The following is a 25,979-nucleotide window of genomic DNA, read 5'->3' as shown; positions in this document are numbered from 1 at the left end:
AAAACAGAAAATAAAATATATATTTTTCTAGAGAGATTAATGTGCTAAAAATTTAATAACATAAATTAAAAGAAAAGATAAGAAGTTACTTGTTGATGCAATAATAATCGTAGACAAAAAGAATAATGTTGAGATGCTAAGATTGTACTCAAAATCCCCCTATTTGTTGTAATTCCTCACACTTCTACGTCGTTATATCATTCATCCTCGATTGACTAATGTATTATATCCCTAATCCCTTAGGTGATAGACCCTAAATCAGTTGCCTTGATTCCTAATCCCTTGCCAAACCAACATAAGCAAACAATATTATCGTTGGGAAATAGCAAGGCTTAACTAGATTGTTCTATCCTTAGAGATAACCCCAATTAATTATCCAATTTAGTTTAGGTTTCAACGAGACTTGTCAAAGTGCACATCAATTCCTGAAATCATCTATAAGGTGTACAAACTCACAAAACATTAAGTATAGAAGGTGAATAATGAACTCAAACAATATATTAATGTAAGAAAATTGCATCAAGTATGGTTCAATGCTTTCCTCTCTTAGCTAAGAAAGAAACTAGCCACTCATGAAATACAATAAGAGAGAAGAGAAGAGGATTTTTCAGTGAAGGATTATATGTAGAGGTGTCTTTTGTTGTTGCCTATGTCTCTCTATTTATAGAATCATATATGTGTTTAATAGAGACAAATAATCTCCTTAATTTACAAAATAATGTAACCTATACATGGACATTATTTCTATAATGTTTTAATTGTTGCAATTATATTTGAGCTTCAAGCTATATCTCCATAAATATCTCTATTTTGAATTAATTCAATTTCTAGACGCATTGCCTGGTGCTCTCCTCACTTAAGCGAAATATCTTTTGTAAAATTTCATCTTCTCCTCTATTTGAGCTGGCTTGAGCGACCTATATCTCTCTTAAGCGAGACTACCTTGTATAATTGTCCTATTTCTCTGTAAAAACTCACAAAATCATATTAAAAACTTCTAAAATTGTAATTCCTATTTAAAATATATTAAAAATGAAAACATAACAAATTTGATTCAAAACAAAGCCTAAAGTATACTAAAGTATCAAATAAACGTCTCAAATTGCATATGAAAAATATGGTAAATTTGACGTTTATCAATTACACTGACCTCAACAAAGCCTGCCACAAAGATATTTATCCTTTGCCTTGCATCAATAGACTAGTTGACGAAGCATGTGGGTTCAGATTAATTAGTTTTTTAGATGCCTATTCGGGCTATAATCAAATCAAGATAATCCTACCTGATCAAGAAAAAATGACATTCATTATTGATGGAGCCAACTTTCGTTACAAGGTAATGTTAATTGACCTTAAAAATGCAGGGGCCACATACCAAAGGTTCTTGGACAAAGTTTTCAAGGAACTTATCAGAAAGAACGTAGAAGTGTATGTAAACAACATAATAGTGAAATAACTCTTTCTTGATTAGCACACTTGTGACTTGGCTGAGATCTTCACAGAGCTCAGAAAGCACAACACGAGGTTGACCCCTGAAAAATCCACTTTTAGGGTCAGAGGTGGTAGGTTTTTAGCTTTTATGCTAACCTATAGGGGAATAGAAGAAAATGCAGAGAAATGTGAAGCTATAATAACAATGAGAAGTCCAAAAAAATGTAAATGAAGTCCAAAAATTGATAGTGAAGCTAGCCTCTCTCTCTCTCTCTCTCTCTCTCTCTCTCTCGATTCTTGCCCAAGATGGTAGAAAAGGCAAGGCTTTTCTTTAAGTTGTTGAAGAAATAAAAGAATGACGTTGTCTAGAATGAAGATTGTGAAAAGATGTTTACATAATTCAAATATTTCTTGGCGACCCCTTCATTCCTCACTCGACCCACACTGAGGGTTGAACTCCTAGTTTATTTATTTGTTTCCAATACAATTATTAGTTCAGTGTTGATGCAAGGAGACAGTAAAAGAAAACTACGGATCTACTTTACTAATAGAGTCTTACAAGGGGTTGGAAAAAGGTACCAAATGATTGAAAGAGATGGCATTATCGTTAGTGAACTCAACAAGGAGGTTGCACTCATACTTCCAAAGTCATTGGATTAAGGTTAAGACCAACCACCCTATCAGATAAGACCTTCAAAAGCCAAAGCTCATTGGAAGGATGGTCGCATAGTTCATGGCGCTATTTGAGTTCGGATTGAAATTCAAACATCGAGTCCTCGAGCTACCATATCCCTTCCTCCTAAATGCATGCCATAGATTCCTCCTAAATCGAGCAATAGTGACAAAGGCGGAGATATCTCACTTGATTAATCGTTAAGGTTTGATTTCAAAACTTCTAACAATCAAGCTAAGTATGAAGCTCTGATTGTAGGGTTGAAATTGGAAAAAGAGTTGGAGTGAAGAAAATCAGTTTCAAAAGTGACTTCAAACTTGTCACTAGATAAGTAAATGGAGATTTTGAAGCCAAAGATGCACAAATGTAGAAGTACTAACATCTAATGATGCGTTTAATCAATTGCTTTAATTAGTACTAGCTCAAGCACATTCTCAGAGAAGACAATGATAAAACTTATGTGTTATCAAAGTTGGCAAGTTCCAAGAAGCCAGTGTAACACAAAACATTCATATAAGAGACACTTGTTATGACAAGCATATATGAACCTGATATCTTTACAAATCATATTGGTAGTGATTCTTGGATGAGTTGGATTTGGAATTATTGGTGAGTGATAAATTACTTGTAGATGAAGTTAACGTGAAGAAATTATAGTTCAAGTCAACCCACTATATTTTTGTTGATGGAGAGATTTTTTGACAAGGAATTTCTGCCCCATTATTGAAATTTTTGAATGATGATGAAGCCAAATATGTCATGAACGAGATTTATAAAGGCATCTATGGCATGCATTTAGGAGGAAGGGATATGGTAGTTCGGGTTCTCCGAGTCGGTTATTATTGGCCTACAATGTGTATTGACTGTGCAGAATTTTAAAAAAAAGTGCAAAGAATGCTAGGAGTTCAACAACCTCCCCACGCACCACTAGAGAAATTGCACTACATTCATTCAGCATGGCCTTTTGCATTTTGGGGCATGGACATTCTTGGTCCCTTTTTTATCGCAAAAGGCCAAGTGAAATACTTACTAGTGCCCATTGAATACTTCACCAAGTGGATTGAGGCAGAACCACTTGCCAAAATCATTGCTCAGATTCAAGAAGAAGCTTGTAAGAGGAGGGCAATTCGAAAGCATAAGTCAAAATTGAAGAGAAGGAAGTTTTGAGTTAGCGATCTAGTGTGGAGAATGAAAGAAGAAGCAAGGAAAGATCATGCAGAAGGAAAACTTGCTCCGAATTGGAAGATCCTTTCAAAATCACTGCAACACTACAAAATAGAGCATATTGACTTGAAGAGCTTGTTGGAAAGGTCATTTCAAAGACCTAAAATGCAACACATTTGAAGCAATACTTTAGATAGAAAACCAGGTGTCAAACTTTTTTTTCCTTACTTTAGCCTTTTTTCCATGTAAAAAATAATGGGGTTTGGTTGAAGAGGTTTTAACGAGGCACACTTAGGTCACATATAAAAGGAACATACTATCATTTCAATACTTAGTGGAATCGTTTTGCATAAAACATCTTTTTTTCTCTATCTTTTATTGCTTGTTAATAGTTATTTGTTGCTTGAATCAATCACTCAGAAATGTCTTACACAAAACTGTGTATTGACTTATTTATGTCTTACACAAAATTGTGTATTGACCTATTCATCTTGTACAAACACCATGTTAACCTTATGTCTTTATGCAAACACATAATGACCTTTAAAACCAAGTATGACAAGTACATCGACACAAAAGTAGAAATATGGATTATGACATGCACGTTAGCATAACTCTGTCTTATTTCTTTTTTTGTTCATACGATTTGTTTCTGGTATGCTTTAGAAACTCATGAGATCAGATTTACTTCCTTTCTCACTCTATTGTTAGCTAATATCTCAAAACACTTAAGTTAAAACATAAACACTTAAAACTTTGGGATTTCTGCAAACACTAGTTCCATTGAATATCAAACTTAATACATTATGCTTCAATGTCTTAATACATAATAACTTGAAAAACAAAACAACTAGTTAGAAACACCCTAAATATCTTACTCTTCTGTCTTTTATGGGAGGATTCTACAACATCTACCCCTCATTACCACCACCAATAGCCTCATCTACTTTTGTAAGTGGTTTAAATACATCAACTTGAAATCCCCCCACGTCGGAATCCACTGAAACGACGTTAATATCGATGCCGCTGATGATGTTAACACCATAGGAAATTTCTAGACCTTTCATCAAATTCAGAAATTTCTCCTTATTAGAAAAGGGAAGAGATGCAGTAGAGTTCGAGAATGATTCTAACTCTTCCCCTATGTCTAAGATATCTTTTTTTAGCATAGATTTTCGATGGGAAACTGGAGATCCATCACTATCAGAACCAGAAAAAGACATCTTAAGAGTAGAAAAGAATGAATGACAAAATGCTCAACACAAAAGAGACAAAAACTCAAGGGCGTACCTAGTAGAAGCGATAATAGAACACACAACAAGGAGATGATGAAGATGACGTAGAGAAAAAGAAGGCATAGGCTTTAAACACCTTCAACTCAACCCTTCACCGGAAGTTGTCAAACCCAAAAACCTTGAGATAAATGTGAAAGATAAAGTGAGTGGAAGAGGAAAATATGAACACGCTTTAATAAGGCTCAAAAACCCCAATTGAAACCTTCTGACTCCTCACCATAAGTGGTGACCTTAAGAGTTAGAAACCCATGGAGGCACAAAAACCGAAGCACCACCTCTATCAAGGGTTTCAACTTTCTCTCGCTGCCATTTGGGGTTTTTCTCCAATCGAAGCCACATGTTTCATTTATGACCACAAACGTGATGACATGTGGCATAATCAAGAGTCACCTAGACTGCAGTGTCTTACATCGAAAGGTCATGACACTTTTGGTCTAAAAAGTCATTACTATGTCTAAACACCCACATCATAACATTTGATCGAGATAAAATCGGTTGTCTAGTTTGCTCTTTGTTAATTGAGATAACACAACTCAACCATTTGAACAAATCAGTTTCATTTTGCTCCTATGGCATATCAAGTCAGTCTTAAAATAACTCTTTGATAGATAGATAGACTAAGGTAAACCATCCTTGTCAGCTATATTTTAACCTCATCTACATGACTATCACATCGAACAACCCCCACTAGCATAAATTATGTTGTCATCAAGCTCTTTCGTCTTCATCAAACTCGAAACTTGGAGGATTTGTGTACTATACGGGACCTATGGGTAGTTGGCACCCACTAACCGACTACCACTCGCCCGCACGATGTCTCAGTGAACATCATGGGCAGTTACCACCTCGGATGCTACCACTTCTTATAAGATGACAAACGACGTATGTATATGTAAATTACTCTCTAATCATCATACTCATCCAAAATATACACTAATTTTAGTATTAGAGTCCCTTTTTAGGTACTCCTCCTCGTCATTGGAAAAGAAGCTTAGAAGCATTAGAAGGTTATTCATAGATAAGATTTAGGAAAATATGGTAAGAACAATACAAACACATAAAAAATATAAATTAAAAGTTATAATCGATAAAATTATAAAACAAAAGCTTAACAAAAGACACAATTTTTTTAACGTGAAAAATCTTTTAAAATAAAGATAAAAATTAAGAGCCATCTTTTTTTTATCCGTAAAAATAAAAAATAATATCAAAAATTTATAATAACACACGTATTTTGGTTTAACTAATTCATACAGCTTAAATGAAATAAAAAATTTCACTATTATCAATAAATAATATAAGATTTCCCTTATTAATTTCAGTGATAGAATCCTTTACGGAAATCATCATCGATCTTGAAGAATACCCACATTAATGTGCTAACATATTTCTCGACTTCCTGCTAATAAATCAATGTGATATCTTTTTAGAAGAGACGCCTATTGCCCTAACAATTTGTCAGAAAAAGAAATCTTGTTGTGAACAACCTCACCACCCCATCTAATGACTCAAGTAAAAATGATGAGCTCTAAGTTTCCTTTTCTCTCTATGAAAGCACTCATTTTTCTACACAAAACATTTATTTTATTTTAAAATAATTATCATTTTAAACAATAATTGAAAATCATTAAATATTTTTAAAATTAATTTATTTAGTTCTACTATTTCTTACTCCATTAATGTTCTTTTATTTTATTTAAGAAATATACTAAAATGACAAATAAAATTAATGTATTTTTTTTATATCTAAAGTGGGAAATAATTTAAAGCAAACCATAACCTTTAAAATATAGTGACTTTTAAGGATTATTTTCTTTCTAAACTTAAAAAAATCATGATAGAATATTTTTCAGATTTTATCCTTTTTGGCTTCCCTAAAACACAAATAATTTTTCAAATTTTGGAAAATCATAAATAATAATTTTATAAATGATTTTTAACATATTTCTAAAAACCATTTCCCCATAAAAATATTAACAAAGAAATAAATTTTACACTACGACTAGTATTTCATAAATTTTATTTCTTCTTTTACTTTTAATCTTAATGAGTGCAAGAAATAAGACCGGAGACCAATATGTATTAACATAAACAATTAATCATAATAAAACAAAATTCTCGTATTTTCCACAAATATAATTTAGAAAAAGAAAAACTATAAGATTAGAGAGAATATTCTGTATCAAGGGGAATAATAGAATTAGTAATGGTATAATAATAATATTATTTTTAATTTTCTAGCAACACATAATTAAACCAACGTAGCAGCATCTGTCTACGTGTACGAATTTCACAGTTGAGTTGAGACCCGAACCCAAAGTCGTTATTATTAAAACACTCTCTCTCTCTTACAAAAAAAAAAACTTAAATTAGTGTTTATAGATTACTGTACGCTAGGTACTCTGTCCCTTTAATCCCTTTCTCTCTCTCATGTTTCTTTCTTTCTCTTCCCTTGTCGTGTTCTCATTGCCCTCTTCTGTTCAATAATAATAAATTAATAAGAGAAAAAAAAGAAGAAAAAGTAATTGAAACAGCGGAAGAATCATCATCATCGTCGTCACGCTTCCCAATCAAACCCACCACCCATCTGAATCAATCCAGGGATCCCCTTCTTCTGGTAATAATTTTTCTCCATTTCCAAACTCTAATAACCTCGATTTCCTTCGTTAATGCTTATGCTAAAGGTGGTTATGGTTGTAAAAAACTAAAAATCCCTTTTTGTTTTCTGGGGCTTTGAAAGTTATCTGAATCTGGGTTTTTCTGCTGGCAAGTTCTTGCACCTCTTTTATCGGGTTTGGGGGTTGGAGGATCGCGTCAACCCATTAGGTTTTTTGTCCTCAATTTTGCTTATTTCTTTCTTTCCGCCTTTTCTTTTTTAATTTCAACCCTACCCTTTTGAAAATTTTAATCGATTCGAAGGCATGCCTTTTGTTTCTGAAAAATTTCAATCGAAGTTTCAATTTTTTTATAGTTTGGATTCGGCTTATTTTGATTTCCTAGGTGGATTTTGCATCCTAGGAATGTAGGGTTGGGTATTGTGAAGTTTCACTCATTTGATGATCTGGTTGATCTTTATCCTCGTCCATTTTAACCTGATTAATTTTAAGCTCATGTAGTGTTTTAGCTTTGGTGCCTTAGGGTACAGACATTGAGTGTTGAATTTTTACCCTCCTTGGTATGGGTGAAAATTAGGGGAAAGTAAAAGCTTTACATTGAGATAGACTTTGTACATTTTAATACTTTCTGAGGTGCTGATTAACAACCATTCCCTGGCCTTCTAACAGCTTTAGCTTTTGCAATGGTTTGTTCTTTGACATTTTCAACGGGAAGTAAACGGGTTGGTGGACATTTCTTAATAGCTTATGATTTTGGAGCATTTGATTTTTTAATAAATAGTTGAGTGCATGATGAATTTTCTCCACTCATCCCACTTAACAGATACATTCGTTGAGCACACTTCCTATCTCCTGTTGTAGTAAGATTATCTGTCGTCAAGACTACCGAATTTTACCTCTGAACTTGTCTCCCAATCTGCCCAAGTCTTTAAGGCTCTGGTGACGTTGATTTCAGAGGTTTAGTCCTCCATGAGGCCACCTTTCTCCCTATCCTCCCCACGTGCTTGCATCTTCTATATAACCGCCCAAAAAAAAGTTGACATTTTCCTTCTGCCTCTACCGTAAATTTCATAACACTGGCTTCTAGTCATGTCTTTTTTAACCACTTATCAAGAATCCAATAGTTGTCAATGAATTTAAAGTTGGCAATTTCTCTATTTATTTTGCTCCTGTCTTTTTGTGACTTTGTGGATACTTGGCACGTATCAGTGAGGAACCTGCCAGTTTATTATGGCTGTCTGCTTGGAATGAATGAGGGGTGTAAAATTGTCTTGGAAATTGACAGAAAACTGGCATCCTATTAGAAAGAATACAGGATTTCTCCCTTGAATACAGTGTCTCACTTGCAAAACTTCAAGGGTCTGCACATTCCAATGCTCAAGAGCCTTGATTATCTCACAATGATCAAATATCTCAACCCCTCTTCTTATTTATAGGCAACACACTTTAATGTTTAACATCTTGGCGCAAGTAACTAGAGTATGTAGCTAACTAACTGATGGATATCTGTGAATACTCCTCTCCTAAAGTTTCACCTTGTCCTCAAGGTGAACATCTTGTGGCTGCTGCCTGAAATAAAGTCCCCCTGAAGTTCTAATTGATTGAAGCATGATGACCATGGTTTTAAATTGTTGTTGTGGTGAGTCAGAAAACCTTCACCTTTTGGGCAATTGCGGGAAAATGCAGCTGATGCGGCCGCAATGCGGTTGTGGTGAGTCGAAATACCTTGACGTTGTGGCCGCAATTGCGGTTGTGGACCGATATTTAAAACAATGATGACGACTTAGTCAAACTTACCCTGCAGGTACCTCCTACTCCAGGGTCAAACACGGGAATGCCCTTGCTTCTCTAGCGCCTCTTTTTTTCACTGTATTGTTGGTGACTTAGTCAAACTTACCCTGCAGCCCACCTCCTACTCCAGTTGGTCATGAAACAGAGCATCAAAGCCTTTATAGTTATATCGAGAAGATCCCTTAGCTGAGTTGGCTCTCTTGCAAACTGCACTAGTGCACATGGTCGTAGCTGATGATTACCAAGGTCCTCTTCTTTATTTTGCTGGACTTTGCCCATTGGGACATGGGAGCAATTCAATTGTTGTAATTTCCTGTTTGCTTCTCAATAATTTCCTCTACTAGAATTCCAATTCTTTTCCTTACTCTCCTTTGGGCTTGGTCTATCAAGCCTGAAAATGAGTTCCCTTTGTGTTACTCCAACCTAGCCACCATTTCCATAGGCACTTCTTCTGCAATTCTTCCACAAAAGTCAGTCACAAGACTCCCACAAAGAGAACTATTTTTTCCTTTTCTTTCACTCTCCATTTGATACCCAAAAGGTGATTATTACAATCCATGTGTTGCTTGTTGGTTTTCATTTGTTCATTTTCTTCCATTGGCTGATCAGGGTCTTCATTGACCACATCTATTTCATGTCCTCAAGATTTCCTCTTTCTTTCTGTTTTCTTGCTTCCATGATTCTCTTCCCTCATTGAAATTTTGACTCTTGCGCTTAAATCCTTCATTTTCCCTTTCACTCTTGCTCACTTCTGGTTCTGTTACCATTCACTGCATTCCCCTGGCTTTTGCATGCCATCAAAGGTCACTGATTCGAATTTTCAGAAGTTGTGCTTCGTGGAGCTCACCTTGTTTGGATTGTTCCCCATGGGTAAGCTCTGCTTCCCTCCAATCTTCTTCCAAGCTCCATCATAGAGCTTTGACACTCTTCTCTAATGTCTCTAATCGACCCTATATGGTCATGTTCATCCTGAATTCCTCCCAACATTTTGATTTGTCAGCTCTAACTTTCCATCATTCTCTGCTTCCACAGTATAGCTTGCTTCTCCCCCAGCCTGGTTCTTGATTTCAAGACCATCTCTGCTATTTTCCAGCACCTAAGATTCTTGCTCCTCATCTTGGACCCACACTAGTAGATCTAGATCAAGTCTCAGCTGGAACTCTTTGAGAATTGCCACCATGTTGCACTTGGATGGTCCCCTTTCCACCCAAACCACAAATAAATGCACATGTCCTCACATAGGCTTTCCAATCAGTTGTATATTTTCTTCCTTGGTTATTCCTGTGGCCTCAAATTACTACTACACATTAATCAGCCACGCTCAGGCTCCTTTTGCTTAAGAGTTCTGGAATCAGCTTAAGTTTTAATACCCACAACTCCAACATTGGAGTTCTGATACCAGTTGACAGAAACCTGGTATCTTATTTGAAAAAATAAGGGACTTTCCTCCTGAATACAGAGCCTCATTGCAGAACTTGGAGGGTCTGCACCTCCCAATGCCCAAAGGGCCCAATTCTCTCAAATGAACAGATATCTCTCCCTCTCAACCTTTCTTATTAATAACTGTCAAAACTCAGAAAACAGCAGGCCAGAAATCTGTGTTCTACTGCTGGAAAATTCTCATATATATAGTATTTAATTACAAGCTGACATGCTAATTCTTGCCCAAAATATTAGCTATTAAGATGATTTTGGGAATAACAGAACTGATGACCCACTCCATGACTTTTGAGCATCTTTTATCGCTTATTTGGCATGTTCATCCTTATGTTTGTCTTTATCAGGAGCAGAAGCACTGCCATCAATGTGATCCAATGATCTTTTCATTTGCCAAATATCTGGAACTGGAATGCCCAGGCTAGGTAGTTCTTGCCATTAAGGCGAACCATTAAGACATTTAGTTTTTTTGAAGACATGACAAAGAACCAAACTGGACTGGAAAATAAAAATAGAACAGAACTGAGACTGAACGACAAAAATTGTGAAATCTGGAACTAGGTTGAAAAATAAGAGAGAAAAACTCTGACTGGGTTAGGACCGTAAGCCAGACTGATACCATGTCAACCTCTGAAAACTGTGTTCTGCTGGAGGATTCTTATATAAATAGAATATAATTACAAGCTGACATGATGATTTTCTGCCCAAAATATTAGCTAACTGACATATATACATTCATCCTAATTAAGAAGAGAATAACAGTTACACCTCCAGCTGTGGTATCATCCTAGGAGAGAATAAAAATTACAAAATGTACAATTACGCAGCTAATTTAAAGTCCAGAAAATTTTCCATTTATTCTATTAATTTTCCATTAATTCCATTGACAAGAGCATGCCTTAATTCTTCTATTCATCTTGGCCCAGCTAACTAACTGAAGGGTATCTTCGAGAAATATTCAGTAATCAACATAATATTAGAGTAGTTGGTTTTCTTAGTGACAATCTACCTGTAAAAGGTTCATTTTCCTTTTTGTTTCTCTTCAGTCTAAATCTCCCATTGAGGATGTATTTGCACCATCACACTGAAACAATAATTTTGTCCCAGAAAAATGCATGTTTGAGTTCTCTGGGCTAGCTCTATCTGATTTATGGGTTACTAGAGCAGTTTTAGGCTTTTCAGCTAACTATTTTACTCTCTAATATTTGTATATCTTACCTCATTCATTTTATTGCATTGATTACATAGCTAAATTCTAATTATATCTGTGGCAAAGCATGCTATACCCTTAAGTTTCACAGCCGTAGTTGTCATCTATAGGTTATATATAATATGACTCTTGTGCACCTTACTTATAGCTTGAGATTTGAGAATCTTATATATTTTTCCTGTTGATTAGTTTAGGTGGGATAGCTTGATTCTGATGCAAGGACAAAGGAGGACTATTGGATCATTTCCAGCAATTGTAAGTATGATGCAAGGGCCCAGTTCTAGTGGCACTGATATGAGTCATCAGTCTTCCTTGAATCATGTGCAAAATGCAGTAGATTTCCGGTTGTCAGATTACAGGGGATCTTCTGGTGAGACTGCATGTTTACGTGGCACTGGTCATAATGTTCAGAGCTTCAATGGCTGGAGTACTGGTGAATCTAGTTCTAGACTGAATCTGATCAACCAAGTCAATGATGAAGGTCTAAAATCAGAACATGGGCTGTCTTCTTCGTATAATGCTGCTACTGAGGATGGTCTCAGGTCTGAGGAAAGACAATTCGAACCAAATAATGTAATTTTTCCTGTTAGTTCAAATACTAATCTACATGGCAATCAATCTAGAGTCCACCCTTCCTTTTTGCAAGGTTCCAGTTCTACTCGTATTAGCCAGAATATTAGTCTAGATATGGGGCATGTTACTAATGCTGCTGATCGTGGGAAGGGCAAAGAAGCTGGTAGTAGTGTTAATGCCAACAATACTAGTGGAATAGATAGAGAAAAGACATTGTTTGGCAGTGCTTCTTGTAATCACATAGGAGCTTCATCTGAAAGCTCTGGATACATGGCTCAGGGTGATAGTGCTAATTCAAGTTCTTCTTTAGTTAATTGGGGTCCTTCCTGCAAGAGAAAGGCTCTTGAAGGTAGTTCTAGGCAACTGTGCTCTGGAGGAAGCTCAAGCACTCTTGTACAATCTGGTAATGGTTGCTGGCCTATTGACCCTGTTGATCTTAATGCTTCTAGCAGCTTAAGTGATTCTACACCTATAGAAGATATTCCTGTTACTAGTCCTCCATTATTTCAGAATGCAAGAAATGAAGTGAGACAAGAAGCTTCCAATGCATTTCCTTTGATAAGTATTGCAGAAAATGTGGAAAGGCCTCTAAGAAACTTTGATAGAAGAATGGGCCATCTACAGCATCAGGAATCTGTACCTCTCAATTTACCATCAACAGGGAGTGCTAGGCATCATAATCATTCTTCTCTGCATCAAATACCTGGCTCTCACTCAATCAATGATTCATTGGAATTGAGGTTAACAGCTGGAGTGTCATCTGCTAATTCTGGTGCTTCTCTGAACCAATCACCTGCCTTGCGCATCCATTCTTTTCCTTGGAACAGAACTGCCAATCGTAGAGGGGCCAGGTCTTCAACTTCTTATAACTCTGGAGAAAGAGCTGTCTGGGAAGATTTTAATTTGAGAATGTTTCCAAGAGATAGTACTGAACACCCCATGAATGTGCCTGCGTCTTCAGGACATGAACCTACTGGTTGGCATACACCATCTGGTAATGTGAATAATTCTGGAGGTGTACCTCCTCCATCCTGGATTGGATCTAGTTCAAATGTTCACTCTCCCCCTAACCCTAGCTGGATTTTTAATCATGAAGTCCCAGCAGAAAATATGCAGAGTGTGTCAGAGTTCAGTCCCTGGTCCCTTTTTCCATCAATTAGCTCTGCATCTGGTGTTCATAATGGCCATTCAGCCCCATCTTCTTCTGGTCCTCCTTCATTTACCCAGGGTTCTAGCAGCAACCAACCATATGCAAGAACAGCATTGTTGATGGAAAGAAGGGGTGGTGATGTTCTCTCTGGTCCCCATTCACTGCGAGCATTAACCTTTGACAATGAGGGGAGACGTCGACTAATATCTGAGGTATCTTTTCTGTTTTCCTTTGTACGTAATATGTTGCACTATTATTTGAAGGCTACACCATGAAGGTATGATGATTTTCCTATAAAAATATGCTCATATAGCCAGGATCAACAATTTAAACAAGAAATGTGCACAAGTGAATAAATAGTACAAATTTTTTAGATTCATATTATTCTTTGATGATACATACGGTCTTGATGCTTGTCTAATTTCTAGTGCTGCCTCATTTTCTCATAACCTTTTTCAGTTTACTTTTCAGCAGAATAGCTTTTTTGTGGCAGCCCCCTAAGTACTCACAAGCATCTCGATAAAGTGAAATTTGATCAACAAATTAGCTAAATTTACTGCCATCTTTGTCCTACCTGAACTAATTATCTGATTGTTTTGTGTGCCAGATTCGCCAAGTCTTGATGGCAATGCGGAGGGGTGAGAACTTACGAGCTGAGGTTCGAATCTAATACATCTTGTGATAGTTTATGATGTTAGTTTGTTGTATTGTGAAATTAATATTAGAGTATGTATTATCATTGGATCACACTTGAATGACTTGATGGATTTTCAATGTGCGTATTTCTCTTTCATCTTAGGGAGAAATTCATCTATGGATATAATACTGACACTAAGGTTGGGCTAGTAGTATGTGAGCAATTGTCAATTTAGCGACAGTAGACTCCATTTCTCTTGCAATACTGATTAGATCATTGTTGTTTACATGTTTTTTAGATAAAACTTGTTTTGTGCATGATTCTCTTCAAATTGGCATACTTGTTTATGCATATAGTTATGTTGCAAAAGAAAAATTTGCATTTGAAGCAAGCACAAGCCAGCTTGTGTAGGCTATGTTCCACTGGATTTTGCAATAATACTCTAGACTATTGAAAATACTGACTTAACATTTTCCTTTGACATTTGTGAAATGTCAGGATTATATGCTCTTTGACCCTTTCCTATATCATGGCATGGCTGAAATGCATGACAGGCACAGAGAAATGCGCCTTGATGTCGACAACATGTCTTATGAGGTAAAAAGGGGATATATGGTATTCCCATCCATCAGTAGCTCTCTTATTTCTTCTGACTTTAACTGGGGTTGCAGGAGTTGTTGGCATTGGAGGAGCGTATAGGAGACGTGAGCACTGGATTGAGTGAGGACATCATTATTAAGTTGATGAAACAACGAATTTACGTGTCTGTCATGACAGACTCTTCTATTGATTTGGAACCTTGCTGTATCTGTCAGGTATGAGCAATGTCTGTCTCAGTTTATCCCTTTGACCCTTCAAACTCCCCTTTCCAACCACCAAGTTAACCTTATAACTTCATGTCTCAGATAGGAAAACTACAAAAGTAAAGAGAACATTAAAACAAATACAATAGTGTGTGTAACTTCTGAGCTAGATACGTAATGCATTTTTCTTATTCTTTCATGATGGCAGGATGAATTTGCTGATGGAGAGAATGTTGGATCACTGGATTGTGGGCATGAGTTCCATAGTGGCTGCATCAAGCAGTGGCTAATGCAGAAGAACCTCTGCCCTATTTGCAAAACAACCGCCTTAGCTACTTGATAGGGAGAACCTCTATCCTCTTAAGCTGGTTCTACCTATAGCTTCTTTTATTTTTTAAACTTTATGAACTTCTTTGAACTGGACCTCTCATTTGTCATGATTGGGGACGATAACATGTCCCCTAAAAAGAAGTAAACAAAAAACATTGGTGGGTGAACTATAACTATTGTAGAGTTTCATTTATACAGTTGTAATGGATGATTACATGTGGTTTAGATAAGCTATAAGCACTTGGATATTATTAAATTTCATTATAAATCTAAGGTTGGTGGCTGATGAGACTTGAGAGGATTATATAGATTAATGGATAGTCTTATTGTGTTTAATTCATTTATGCATTGTTTGGATGAAGTTTTCAATAAGTACCTTTAGGAAAAGAAAAAAAATAAAACTTTTATGAGTTAAAATCATTTTATGTATTTCTAATATTTTCAGAACTTTTGTCAATTAAGCTTAGTTTTATTATTTACGTTTTTAAAGATTGTCAATGCTACATAGAGTCGATACTTAATTTCATCGGTCAACACTTCTTGGTTTGTTGATATTTTTAATCGGCAATTCATGTCAAGTTAATTATTTTTATTATAAATTTTGAAATTGTTAGTCCAAAGTTTAAATAGTTGAAGATTGCCCGTAAGAAAAAAAAAATAATCCTTGAAGAATGAGATTGTAAAGGATTGAGTCACCATAAAGCGTTCGGGCCTATATTTCGCAGCAATCTTTGTGGAAATCTTGATAAAACAATATTGTCAATTGACAAAAGGTATATTTTAAAAATTATTTGATTTTTTTAAAATGCAATGAGAATTAATAGATAGGGGTCAATTTGAAAATTTTCAATCAAATTTTTGTGAAGGGAAATTGTAAATCTACAACAAGGAAAATCAATAGTTTCACCATTCCTTTTCAAGGAATAGTATCTTGTGCGCGGATACTGTATATAAGTACATTAACTAGAAATTTAATATTAAAATATTTGTTAGTCATTCTATTATTATTTTAATATACCTTGCTTTTAATTGATGGTATTCATTAAGAGTCACTCAGAAAAAAAGTGTTGCGGGGAGATGAAAAATGATCATAATTAATCAAACATATATGATCCCCAAATTTTAGATATTGTTTTTAAATGATAATTAAACAATTTAATTATAATTTCTGCATGTTTGGACTTACTTAAGTACATTTAGCAGCAATTTTTTATGATTATTTTATCACCTCGAACCAAATCACATTAGGGTGTTAATTTATTTGCCCCAAGCCCGCAAATAATGCATGGTCAGAGCATCTTTAAAGCAGATATTTTTATGGGTATTTTATGATGTTAATTTTTTTTCTTCTAATAAGAGCAAGCCTATATGATATAGAAGATTTTTTTTAAAATACAGTTTCTTACAAATAAAAAAAAAATCATTTTATTATATCAATTAAGAAATAATTAATATTTTAATTTGAAACAAAGTTAAGTGTAAATAAAAAATTACAAAAAATGAGTTATTTAATTTTTTTTAATAAATGAGTCGTTTAACTTTTTCGATCATTAAAACAAATTTATTCATAGATTGCTTAAATATAATGTAGTACTGCGTCCTTGTAAAAAAAATAATGTAGTATTGAGAGGTTCACTTTAATTGTTTTTATATGAGATAAGATATTCAATTATACTTGAACACTGCATGCACCTAATCATTAGTCTTTTATATCCTTTTCTGAGCCAATCAATGCTCCACCCATTTTTGGTTTTTCAGCTTTGAAGTTTATGCTTCTGCAACGTTAGAAGTTGGCTTTGTCACCTTTTAAGAACACTCTATCAGTGAAATCGTAGTTTAATCTGTGTATTCCAAACATGATAGTGATTTGTCTTATTTGATATTATAACGTTCGTATTGTAACTTGTGTAGTCGGTGCCACCATCTATATAAGAATCATGACACCACCATGATTCCCTCAAAAGTAAAAATGAATATGCCTCTACGATATCGTATAATAAACATAAGTATTCTACACATATAGAGCTACGTATGTGTCGAAAGCATTTTAAAACCATATCATAATTATAGTGAGTAATCCAATGTGCATTATTATTATTATTATTATTATTATTATTATTATTATTATTATTATTATTATTATTATTATTATTTTTTGTGTTGATTACTTTCTGAACTAATTAATAATGTTTCTAACTAATTATCGATCTGTTCTCCATTCTTTAACAATGATTAATTAACATATGTTAAGAAAAAGTTAGTGAAACTCTTATTTTTGTTTTTCTTTCATCAAACGGAAGCAAAAGGTGCAAATAAAAGAGAGACAATGCCATTTCATACTAGTGCAGAAAGTGCATTCTACGTCGATTATTATTGATTTTTTACGCCAGTTTTGCATCGTCTTTGAAGTTGTCATCGTTGAAAGCAAAGACTTTCGATGACGTTTAGTTAACAACCGTTTTAGAATAATCAACCATTCTAAGACGTTTTTTATTTGAAGACCATCTTTGAATGAGACCATTCTAAGATGATTTTTAACTAAACATTGTCATAGAATGGTACCATTCAATGGCGATTTTAACTTAAAAATCAACTTTGAATGATTCTATTTTACGATGGTGTTTACTTAAAAACCATCTTAGAATTCTCACATTCAAAGACGATGTTTATGTAAACACCGTCTTAGCATGCCATCATTCAAAGACGGTTGTTAAGTATTACCTGTCATTGAATGCTTCCATTTTAGGATGGTGTTTAGTTAAAAACCGTCTTTGAATGACATCATTCTAAGACGATTTTTAAGTAAGCACCGTCCTCGAATGGTATAATACAACGATGATTATTTGCTAATAATTGTCTTTGAATGCGTTCATTCTAATTATAAGTTGTGTTTTTGTTTCACTGCACCTATTTCACCAAGTTTGATTGTAGCAATGAATATAAAACAAACTTAAGGATAACAACAAAATAATTTGTACAAATTTAATACCATTCATGATTGAGATTAACATACAAACAAATTAAGCAGCTAATACTATCAATATGGAACATCCAAAGCAAAACAAATTACAGAAAATAACACAAACAATTCAGCTGATTATGATAGCACCATGGACATATAAATAAATAAATAAATCAAATTCCGAGAGGCTTCATAAAGCGCTTCCTTAGGAGTTAAACTTCTATTTGTCCATATTTTGAGCTTTTGTTTTTGGATTCCCATTCACATTAGAATGAATTCTATGATTTACGTTTGGAACAACCATAAATGTGGCATCAAATGCTAATCACAGGACCAAAAGTATTATTAAGAGGTCACAAGGGTGGGAAGAATTTGTTCACTAAAGCATCAAACCATTACTCAAATTCTGTTAGTTGAGGGTAATTCCACCTACAATACAAATGAAAATAACAATGTTGCTAGTGAAATATTCATCACTTTTTCATTCATTTTTTTTTATCAATGGTAGACATTTATACATTGATATTCCATATAATCAACTATAGACTAATAGATAATCAAAAGCAGTTGGTCACAAACAAACAATTGATATGGTGTAGGATACCTAATTGTATTCTAAAAATGATGAGTCATCAAATTTTATTGTGAAATTTAGAACAAAAGTAATACCTATAAATTCCATAACCAGAACATGTAGCCTCAGAAGATATGGTGTGGGACACCTAATTCCTGCTGCCTTAAGCTTGCAATCAAATATAAACAGGGTTAAATAAACAAACAACTCAGGCCAGCATCACGAAATCAAACTTTTTGTTTTTGTTAATTGGAAACAACTAAAGGAACAAGCCCATAGGCACAACAAGTATATTTGTCAAAAAATATCTCAACAGAAAAAGATGCCCAATAGGAAATTAAGGGAATCGAAGTCAGAGGATAAACAACTGAGTTTAAGGGAGTTTAAGGCAATAGGCAATAGGCAATTAAGGGAATTTAAGGGAGTTGAAGCTATGAAAACAAATGATTGCCCAAACTTCTTATCAAACTTCGATTGAGACATCAGTGATGACTTCTTATTCAATACTTTTCCTGTGATCGAGGTTTCAAGACGAATACAAAATGTCATTAAAAAACTAATAAGTTGGATAAGCATACGAAGACCGTAAAAGTATGCACATAAGTACATTATAATAATGGATCAAAACTCAACCAAATGCATCTCAAAGTACTATTTAGAGGCTTAGAATACATATCAATGTTTCCAAATGAAACACATGGCTAATTTGAGACATTTCGTACCTTCAATTCCTTCTTCAATATTTTGTATTGCATGCATTTGCTTTAAATCATCCTTATTCTTTATCTTCTTTTTCACACTTGACTTTGCTTTAATCTTTTTCTTCTTAGATCCACAACACATACAACACCACCATTTAGGCCAACAGTTACATGTCTTAGATCCATAACATTTAGGCCAATACTCTCACCTTCACAATCAATCAACAAAGCATTACAAAAATGGTCTGATGATGGAGAAAGAAGAAAACTAAAAAAGTTTTCAATTTTATAGTTAGAAGGACACTCTACCAAAGCATTCATAGGTCCACCTTTTTTGTGGTGATGATATCCAGCTCTTTTCTCACAAGACACATACACAAGACGAGGTAATTCATTTCCTTCAATGTCATGAACACCATTTTCACCAAGGAAAACCTGTACAATACCATCACAGTTTAACACTTCAACTCATACAAACATGCCATGTCAACAAAGCATTTTCAATCTACACAGAAGACCAACATTGCATCATAACATGGTACTCACTTGTATCATTTCGAGATGATCTCTGACATTGTTCCCAGGCTATAACCATCATTTTCTTTATAAATGAGTTCAATTAATACGTAGGGGTAATCAAGTAGGACCAAGTGGTAATCAAACTACATAGTCCCAGGTCTTGGATATGATTCCTACTAGTGGTGCTCCATTGGTAGATTGCCTCAAAATATCACTATAAGCTCGTGTTGAGGCTTAAGGCATGTTTTAACGAGTTGCAGATTGGTCATCAAATGCACTGTAGAAAACCTTGTAGAATTTATTCCTATAATTATAGAGGTGGTCAAGAAAACTGGATGTTATCCTGTTGACAAGCAATTACATGAAATACTTGTGAAGATATTGCACAAGAGTAAGTACCGACATGCTTCAAAACATACATATATATGCACACACACACACACTACCTAAATGATCAAATCAAACAAATAGCTAGCTAAAACTATGGATAAAAACAAGATTAGTATATAATTCAAATTGTATAAGTAACAACAACTCCAATATGATTGATAATTAGAAAAACTATGGAAAGCACACTATATAAAACTGAAAGTGTCCATAATACCCCTATACTATTATGATAAACAAAATCTCAATCTCATCCAAACATGTTTGTCAACTAGAAAGGAAGGAATCCATTGATATGGCCAAATAATAATAATGCCTTATGCCCACCATAATGAAGTCGTTGTTCAAAGTACCAAGTGCATAAAGAATATCAAAACTTCTTTGACATTTCCAAGGTTGGTAGTTGAATAAAAAAAAGCTCACTGCCATAGCAAGCAAAACACATTGGAGAGTTTGTCGTTCAACATCCCATAGAATTTTAGCAAGTGGATCATCTTTCAAGTCAGCAGTCACAATCAATAGCAGATTACTGCCTCTTAAATAAACAGTAAAGGGTATTGCGTAGAGATTTTAATCAGCCCTTTACTGCCAGCATGATTTACTCAATCAAACTTGCTTGTAAGACCAGTGACGATAACCCTTGATAGTCTATTTATAATATATCATGACTCTGTTGAGAATCCCCTTGTTTAAGTAGATTCACATGGATGGATGCTAGACTACATAAATCGACTCTGGCATCAAATCTGCAAATTAAACTGAAATGACCAGATTCTTGAATTTCACCCACCCAAAGGTGCAACGATCTTGGTCTCCTGTGCTGTTGATGCTGCCGATTTAATCACCGCCCTAGTTTTTATCAACTCTTTCTCTATCGGTATTCTAGATTTTGCCTTCATCTGGAAGAGTCACGTCCAAAAAAATATGATTAATAACTACTAACCAAGTTGTATAATCAATTAATCATTCTTAAATTATTTAACTTGAATAACATATAGTTAACAAATTATCTTGAAAATCTGATTGGTTTGTTTGCTTAAGCTTTCAACAAATTATTCTCATTAAATATGTCCTTGCATCATTTAGTAAGTACCTTTTCTATACAAAAAACAGTATCGAACACATGGAAAAAATATGAGAACAGCTTGTACAAGTCTGCTTTTATGTACTGAAAAATCAAATAAATATTTAGTTAATTCATAACACTAAAGCATTAAGGCTTCACTATTATAATCTATAAATTGTTAATTTTCAACAAGTTCATGGAGTCAAACCTTTCTAACTAGACGCCCATTGTAGCGAGGATAATTTGGACAAACAGTTCCTCTCTTAGAATCACAAACCAACCGATGATTGATACTTCGCATTGTATGCTTACATGTTTCATCATCACACTAGATGCAAAATCAGCCAAGGATGATGAAACCTAATTTTTACAGGCAATTAATAGTATAATATATCTAGAGAGGTGCTTACCACTAGTAAACCTCTGTAGTACATTAAAACAAACCTCTATGCTTGCCTTTTGATCTGACATGAAGTAAAAGTATAATGAACTGTTAAGTATATTCTCAAGAATAATATTCTATGCTAATTCAAATCAACAAACATCTTAGTGTTATTGCAAAGTCTATTTTGAAGTTAATCCTAGGATTTGCAATTGGTGTAAGAACCTTCCTAGGGTGAAACGCTGTTGAACAAGCAAAATTTTGGAGGCCTTAAATCTTAAATTAGTCAAACCTGATTAGCTATCATTACAGGAGAAATTTTAACATCTGGGCATTTAGGATAGCACAACTTACGCCAAAAAATTGTACTCAGCTTCCTCCGAGGCTACATTGGTTGGTCTTTGCCTTTCACTTCCCAACAAACAAATAGATTTAAAAATAGGTGGGTAGTCAAATGTACCAGAGTAGCTAGGGTATGACAAGACCAGCGGCTCACATCCTCGATACCTGTAATTATTTTAAAACATCCAATCAATTAATAATTAAGGATAGGGAAACCATTAAGAAAATTCCAACCATAAATAATAGTGAACACAACCCTAAAATTGAGGAAAATATAATGCAACACAAAGATATAGAAGAGAAATGAGTGAGTGGTTAGAAATTGTAGGTGAGTAAAGATTCATTTGGCCTGTAAGGCTACATGAATGGATACATCAATACATACATAGGGAGCCTAACAATCACCGAGTGCATCACATAAATTCTCTATCTATGTTGTATTTTCTCTCAATGTTGTTATTAAGAATACTTGTGATTAGAAGCCTCCCCATATATAGGCATTGGATAGAGTGAGGGACTAGCAAAAGGAGGCCACAAAACAACTGCAAAGAATTTGGCTAAGTTAGAGAACGTTGTAAAGGGGATTGAAATGAGTGAAAGGACAAGGTTGGGAATACTCTTTACAGTAAGTAATTGAAAAACCTGGAAACGATTTTCACCAAAATCATAAAAGAACACTTAGAAGTAGAAGCAAATAAAGTTCAGTAGTAAGTAATGAATGTACACATACAATGACTTGCTTGTGGATAAATTTGTCACTTTTCCTTCCTGTACAGCTTCAAAAGTAGCAAATATGGGTGGAAGAAATCCATAGGTTGTTCCACCAACAATACTTCCAAGGATACCAACAATGACATACACAACCAACACCACTGCTAGTACACATAGGCCAATAACAAGCTTCAGAATAGGCCCAAATTATTTAGTTCTCTCCATTAGGGAAATCACTATGACAAAGTAATCACAATTTCATAATACATGGATAGAAATGTGAGCAAAAACTTGAAAGAGTGGTAGTCAAGGAAAGCACCACACAACAATCTAATATATTTATTGTCACATAATTGTCAATAATACTACAAACTTGTTTACAATATTTAAACAATTGTATCGAATACAGCACATTCGATCTTCCTATGTCATGTTTAACTTTCTACATCGGATGTTTTTAACTTCTAAAAATATGTTGTCCATTTCTTGCAAATTGTTGTCATAGTCTCGTCTAACGGCGTGCCATCACCAAACCACTACAAGTTATAATATATACAAGTTAGTGGCGTAGATATAAAATGAATTACAAATAATAGTCAACAAATAAGGAATTTGGACAAGTAAATATACCATGGTCCAATCAGTCTTCAACTCCCTGCTTACTATGTTTCACATCCAATGCATGACGTAGTAGCCACACTCATAGCCTCCGGTTTGAATGTGACTCTACATTTAATATGAAAAATTATTAAATATGATATACATTACAAAGTTACAAAACATCAGCAATACAAAATAAGCCCTGAATGATATCACTAACCTTAACTTCAATCCACTTAAGTGCGGCTTGATTAGTATGACCATGCAAAGTAGTCTTTAATGTGTTCATTGCACTACTTACAAAAAAACATCAACGTATATACAAGGACAAACTATTTATGTATCAACGTTTAATAAGATCACATTATAAGTTATATGTTAAAACTTGTTAATAGTATGAACATTAGGTTTCTTATGCAACGAATAGAACCAAACGACAACATCCTACATAGGACACAAAACAACCAGTTGTCATTGGGTCCTACCTGAATTTCAAATGAATTAGATACGTATAATACAAACATTGTTTAGAGGCATTTCATAAATATGACTCATTGATTGAAGTAATTAAAATGAACTCTAATGGAGTCGATGAACAAGCTAAGTTTAAAATTAGTAGTGAATCATATACAATTATTTATATGAAATGATATAATTAAATTTGATGAATTGTTTTCATTTTTTATGTTGTAGCTTTATAATTCTAAAATTTTATTTAGAATTATTAAACCCTATGGTGTACTATGATTTATACAGAAAAAGAAGAAAATTGTTATTTCCACTCCTCCTCTATGCTAATGCACTACCCTTTTAAATTCGATTACCCAAACCACCCTCTAACTGGAAAATAGATTCTGGAATTTATTTACACTCCCCTCTTTCCGGAATCTAATTTCCAGAAGACTACTCTATTAAAGAGAGGAGTAATCAGAACGTAGTATCAATTAGTGTATGGAATGAGTCATTATGATGTGCAGAATAATTTGCAGTGTATGGATACAAGTATATTGCACCAAGATAAAAGCTACAATAGCGTTCAAGGAAACACACAAACTCAGCCTATTAAAAAACCCCGAACAGGATTGCACCAAGATATCGATCTCTCTATTGAGAAAACACACAACACGCAACATCATGGACCAAGTCCAATTCTGAACTTTCTTGTCTGATCTGATGTAAACAGGATATAGCGAGAATCACATACCACTAGCATCATTCTTCATTACCAGCATTTATGCCTTCCAACTGTTCGATAAAACGTCCAGGCCAACTGATCCTTCTGTTTTAATTAAAGCCACACAAATCCCGCCTATCTCCATAGGCCACCACACATCCCCTGGAACTGCCTGATACAAGGTCAACAAAACATGCCTACCAAAACTCAATATGACCACGAACCTCTTTTCCACACCCATCTGTCACTACCTCAACATATCTGTCTACCCTTCAAGCCTCCCAAGCAAGACATATTTAAAAGGCCAAGCAGTTTACAAGATTTATTGACCATGATGAAAGTGGATAGAATATTTAGAGTATCGAAAGTCAGAATGTTGGGTGCAATTAGTTGGCGACAAGGACATTATTTCACAATTGGCGTAAAGCTTGTTAGTATTGAAAGAGAGATAAAAGGATAGCTTTTTGATAGATGTGAATTTTTGTATTAGGTGGAGAAACATATACGATTCATGCTGCTTGAATCTTTTTGTATCGTGGTTTCTTGAATTGACACTTCTTGTACTTTTTTGGATTTTTTAATAAAGATTTTGCTTATCCAAAACAACAATTCCAGAAAGAGGGGAGTGTAAATAAATTTTAGAGTCTATTTTTCAGTATGAGTATATTATGGGTAAACAAATTTAAATGAGGAGTGCCTTAGAAAAGGAAAAGTGGAAATAGCAATTGTAAGGAAAAAAACAACAAATAATGTAATTTGGGTCAACAGTAAATTGGCCGCAAAAAATGTAAGTGGGCCAATAGTTAAAAATTTTACCATATAGTAGGAAGATACTATTTGCACTACCAGAATCGCTATTTTAACTACCCGTGTTGGTGAATTTTCATGTTATTTCAAAATTAACCTTCCCACAGAAAAATGATTTTGTTGTAGACTTATACAATGAAATCATATTTCTGTTGTACACATGGGGGCGAAAAAAAATAAAACAACAAAAATACAATTTTGTTGTATAGTGTACAACAAAATCGCATTTTTGTTATTTTTACTTTTTTTAGCCCTCTACTCAACAATAGAAACATAATTCCGTTATACTGGACAATAATAGAATCATATTTTTGTTATTGGTTCAACATCCCCGATCACCAGAACAACAACCACCTTGACACCACAAAACCCTGATCACCATCTCAAACCCATTAACAGTCACAAATCCAACAACACAAATTCAAAATATCTCACTCTCAAACCCATAAATCGCTCAACAAAATCCAAAATTGATAAACAGACAAGGGGTGTGTGGTGCTGCTTGATCTTGACAAAGCAGGGTGGTGTGGGACAACGAAAAACTTGTTGATGTCCCTCACCATCATAATCTCGGGATCTGTACATCAACAATGTTGGATGCTTGGATCTGAACGGGGGAGGGATGCATGACGGTGGAGTTGTTTG

General features: G+C 34.5%; 1 protein-coding gene and 1 long non-coding RNA gene across 4 annotated transcripts; one reads left to right on the top strand and one right to left on the bottom strand.

Annotated features, from left to right (window-relative positions):
• Positions 1 to 6,963: 6,963 nt before the first annotated feature.
• LOC100809024 (E3 ubiquitin-protein ligase MBR2) lies at positions 6,964 to 15,413 on the top strand. 3 transcript variants are annotated; one of them, XM_006583828.4, is made up of 6 exons: positions 6,964 to 7,180; positions 11,811 to 13,551; positions 13,947 to 13,997; positions 14,475 to 14,573; positions 14,648 to 14,791; positions 14,988 to 15,413. In XM_006583828.4, the coding sequence occupies exons 2-6, from the start codon at positions 11,830 to 11,832 to the stop codon at positions 15,117 to 15,119; spliced, it is 2,148 nt and encodes a 715-aa protein (XP_006583891.1). In that variant the 5' UTR covers positions 6,964 to 7,180; positions 11,811 to 11,829; the 3' UTR covers positions 15,120 to 15,413. The 3 variants fall into 3 exon arrangements, with proteins under 3 accessions (XP_006583891.1, XP_003528516.1, XP_040873306.1); XM_003528468.5 differs by having other exon boundaries at positions 6,980 to 7,180; positions 11,806 to 13,551; XM_041017372.1 differs by lacking the exon at positions 6,964 to 7,180 and adding an exon at positions 7,335 to 7,389.
• A 7,667-nt stretch (positions 15,414 to 23,080) lies between these two features.
• Positions 23,081 to 23,524, bottom strand: LOC102660455 (uncharacterized). The gene is made up of 2 exons (XR_001389257.2): positions 23,384 to 23,524; positions 23,081 to 23,289 (listed from the first exon to the last, which is right to left on the bottom strand). It is a non-coding gene; the product is annotated as an uncharacterized lncRNA (long non-coding RNA).
• Between the last annotated feature and the right edge of the window lie 2,455 nt (positions 23,525 to 25,979).

This window comes from Glycine max, chromosome 7, assembly GCF_000004515.6.
Source record: "Glycine max cultivar Williams 82 chromosome 7, Glycine_max_v4.0, whole genome shotgun sequence".
In the NCBI taxonomy this organism is placed as follows: domain Eukaryota; kingdom Viridiplantae; phylum Streptophyta; class Magnoliopsida; order Fabales; family Fabaceae; genus Glycine; species Glycine max.
The sequence above is the reverse complement of the archived record's forward strand: the minus strand, read 5'-3'. Positions and strand labels throughout refer to the sequence as shown.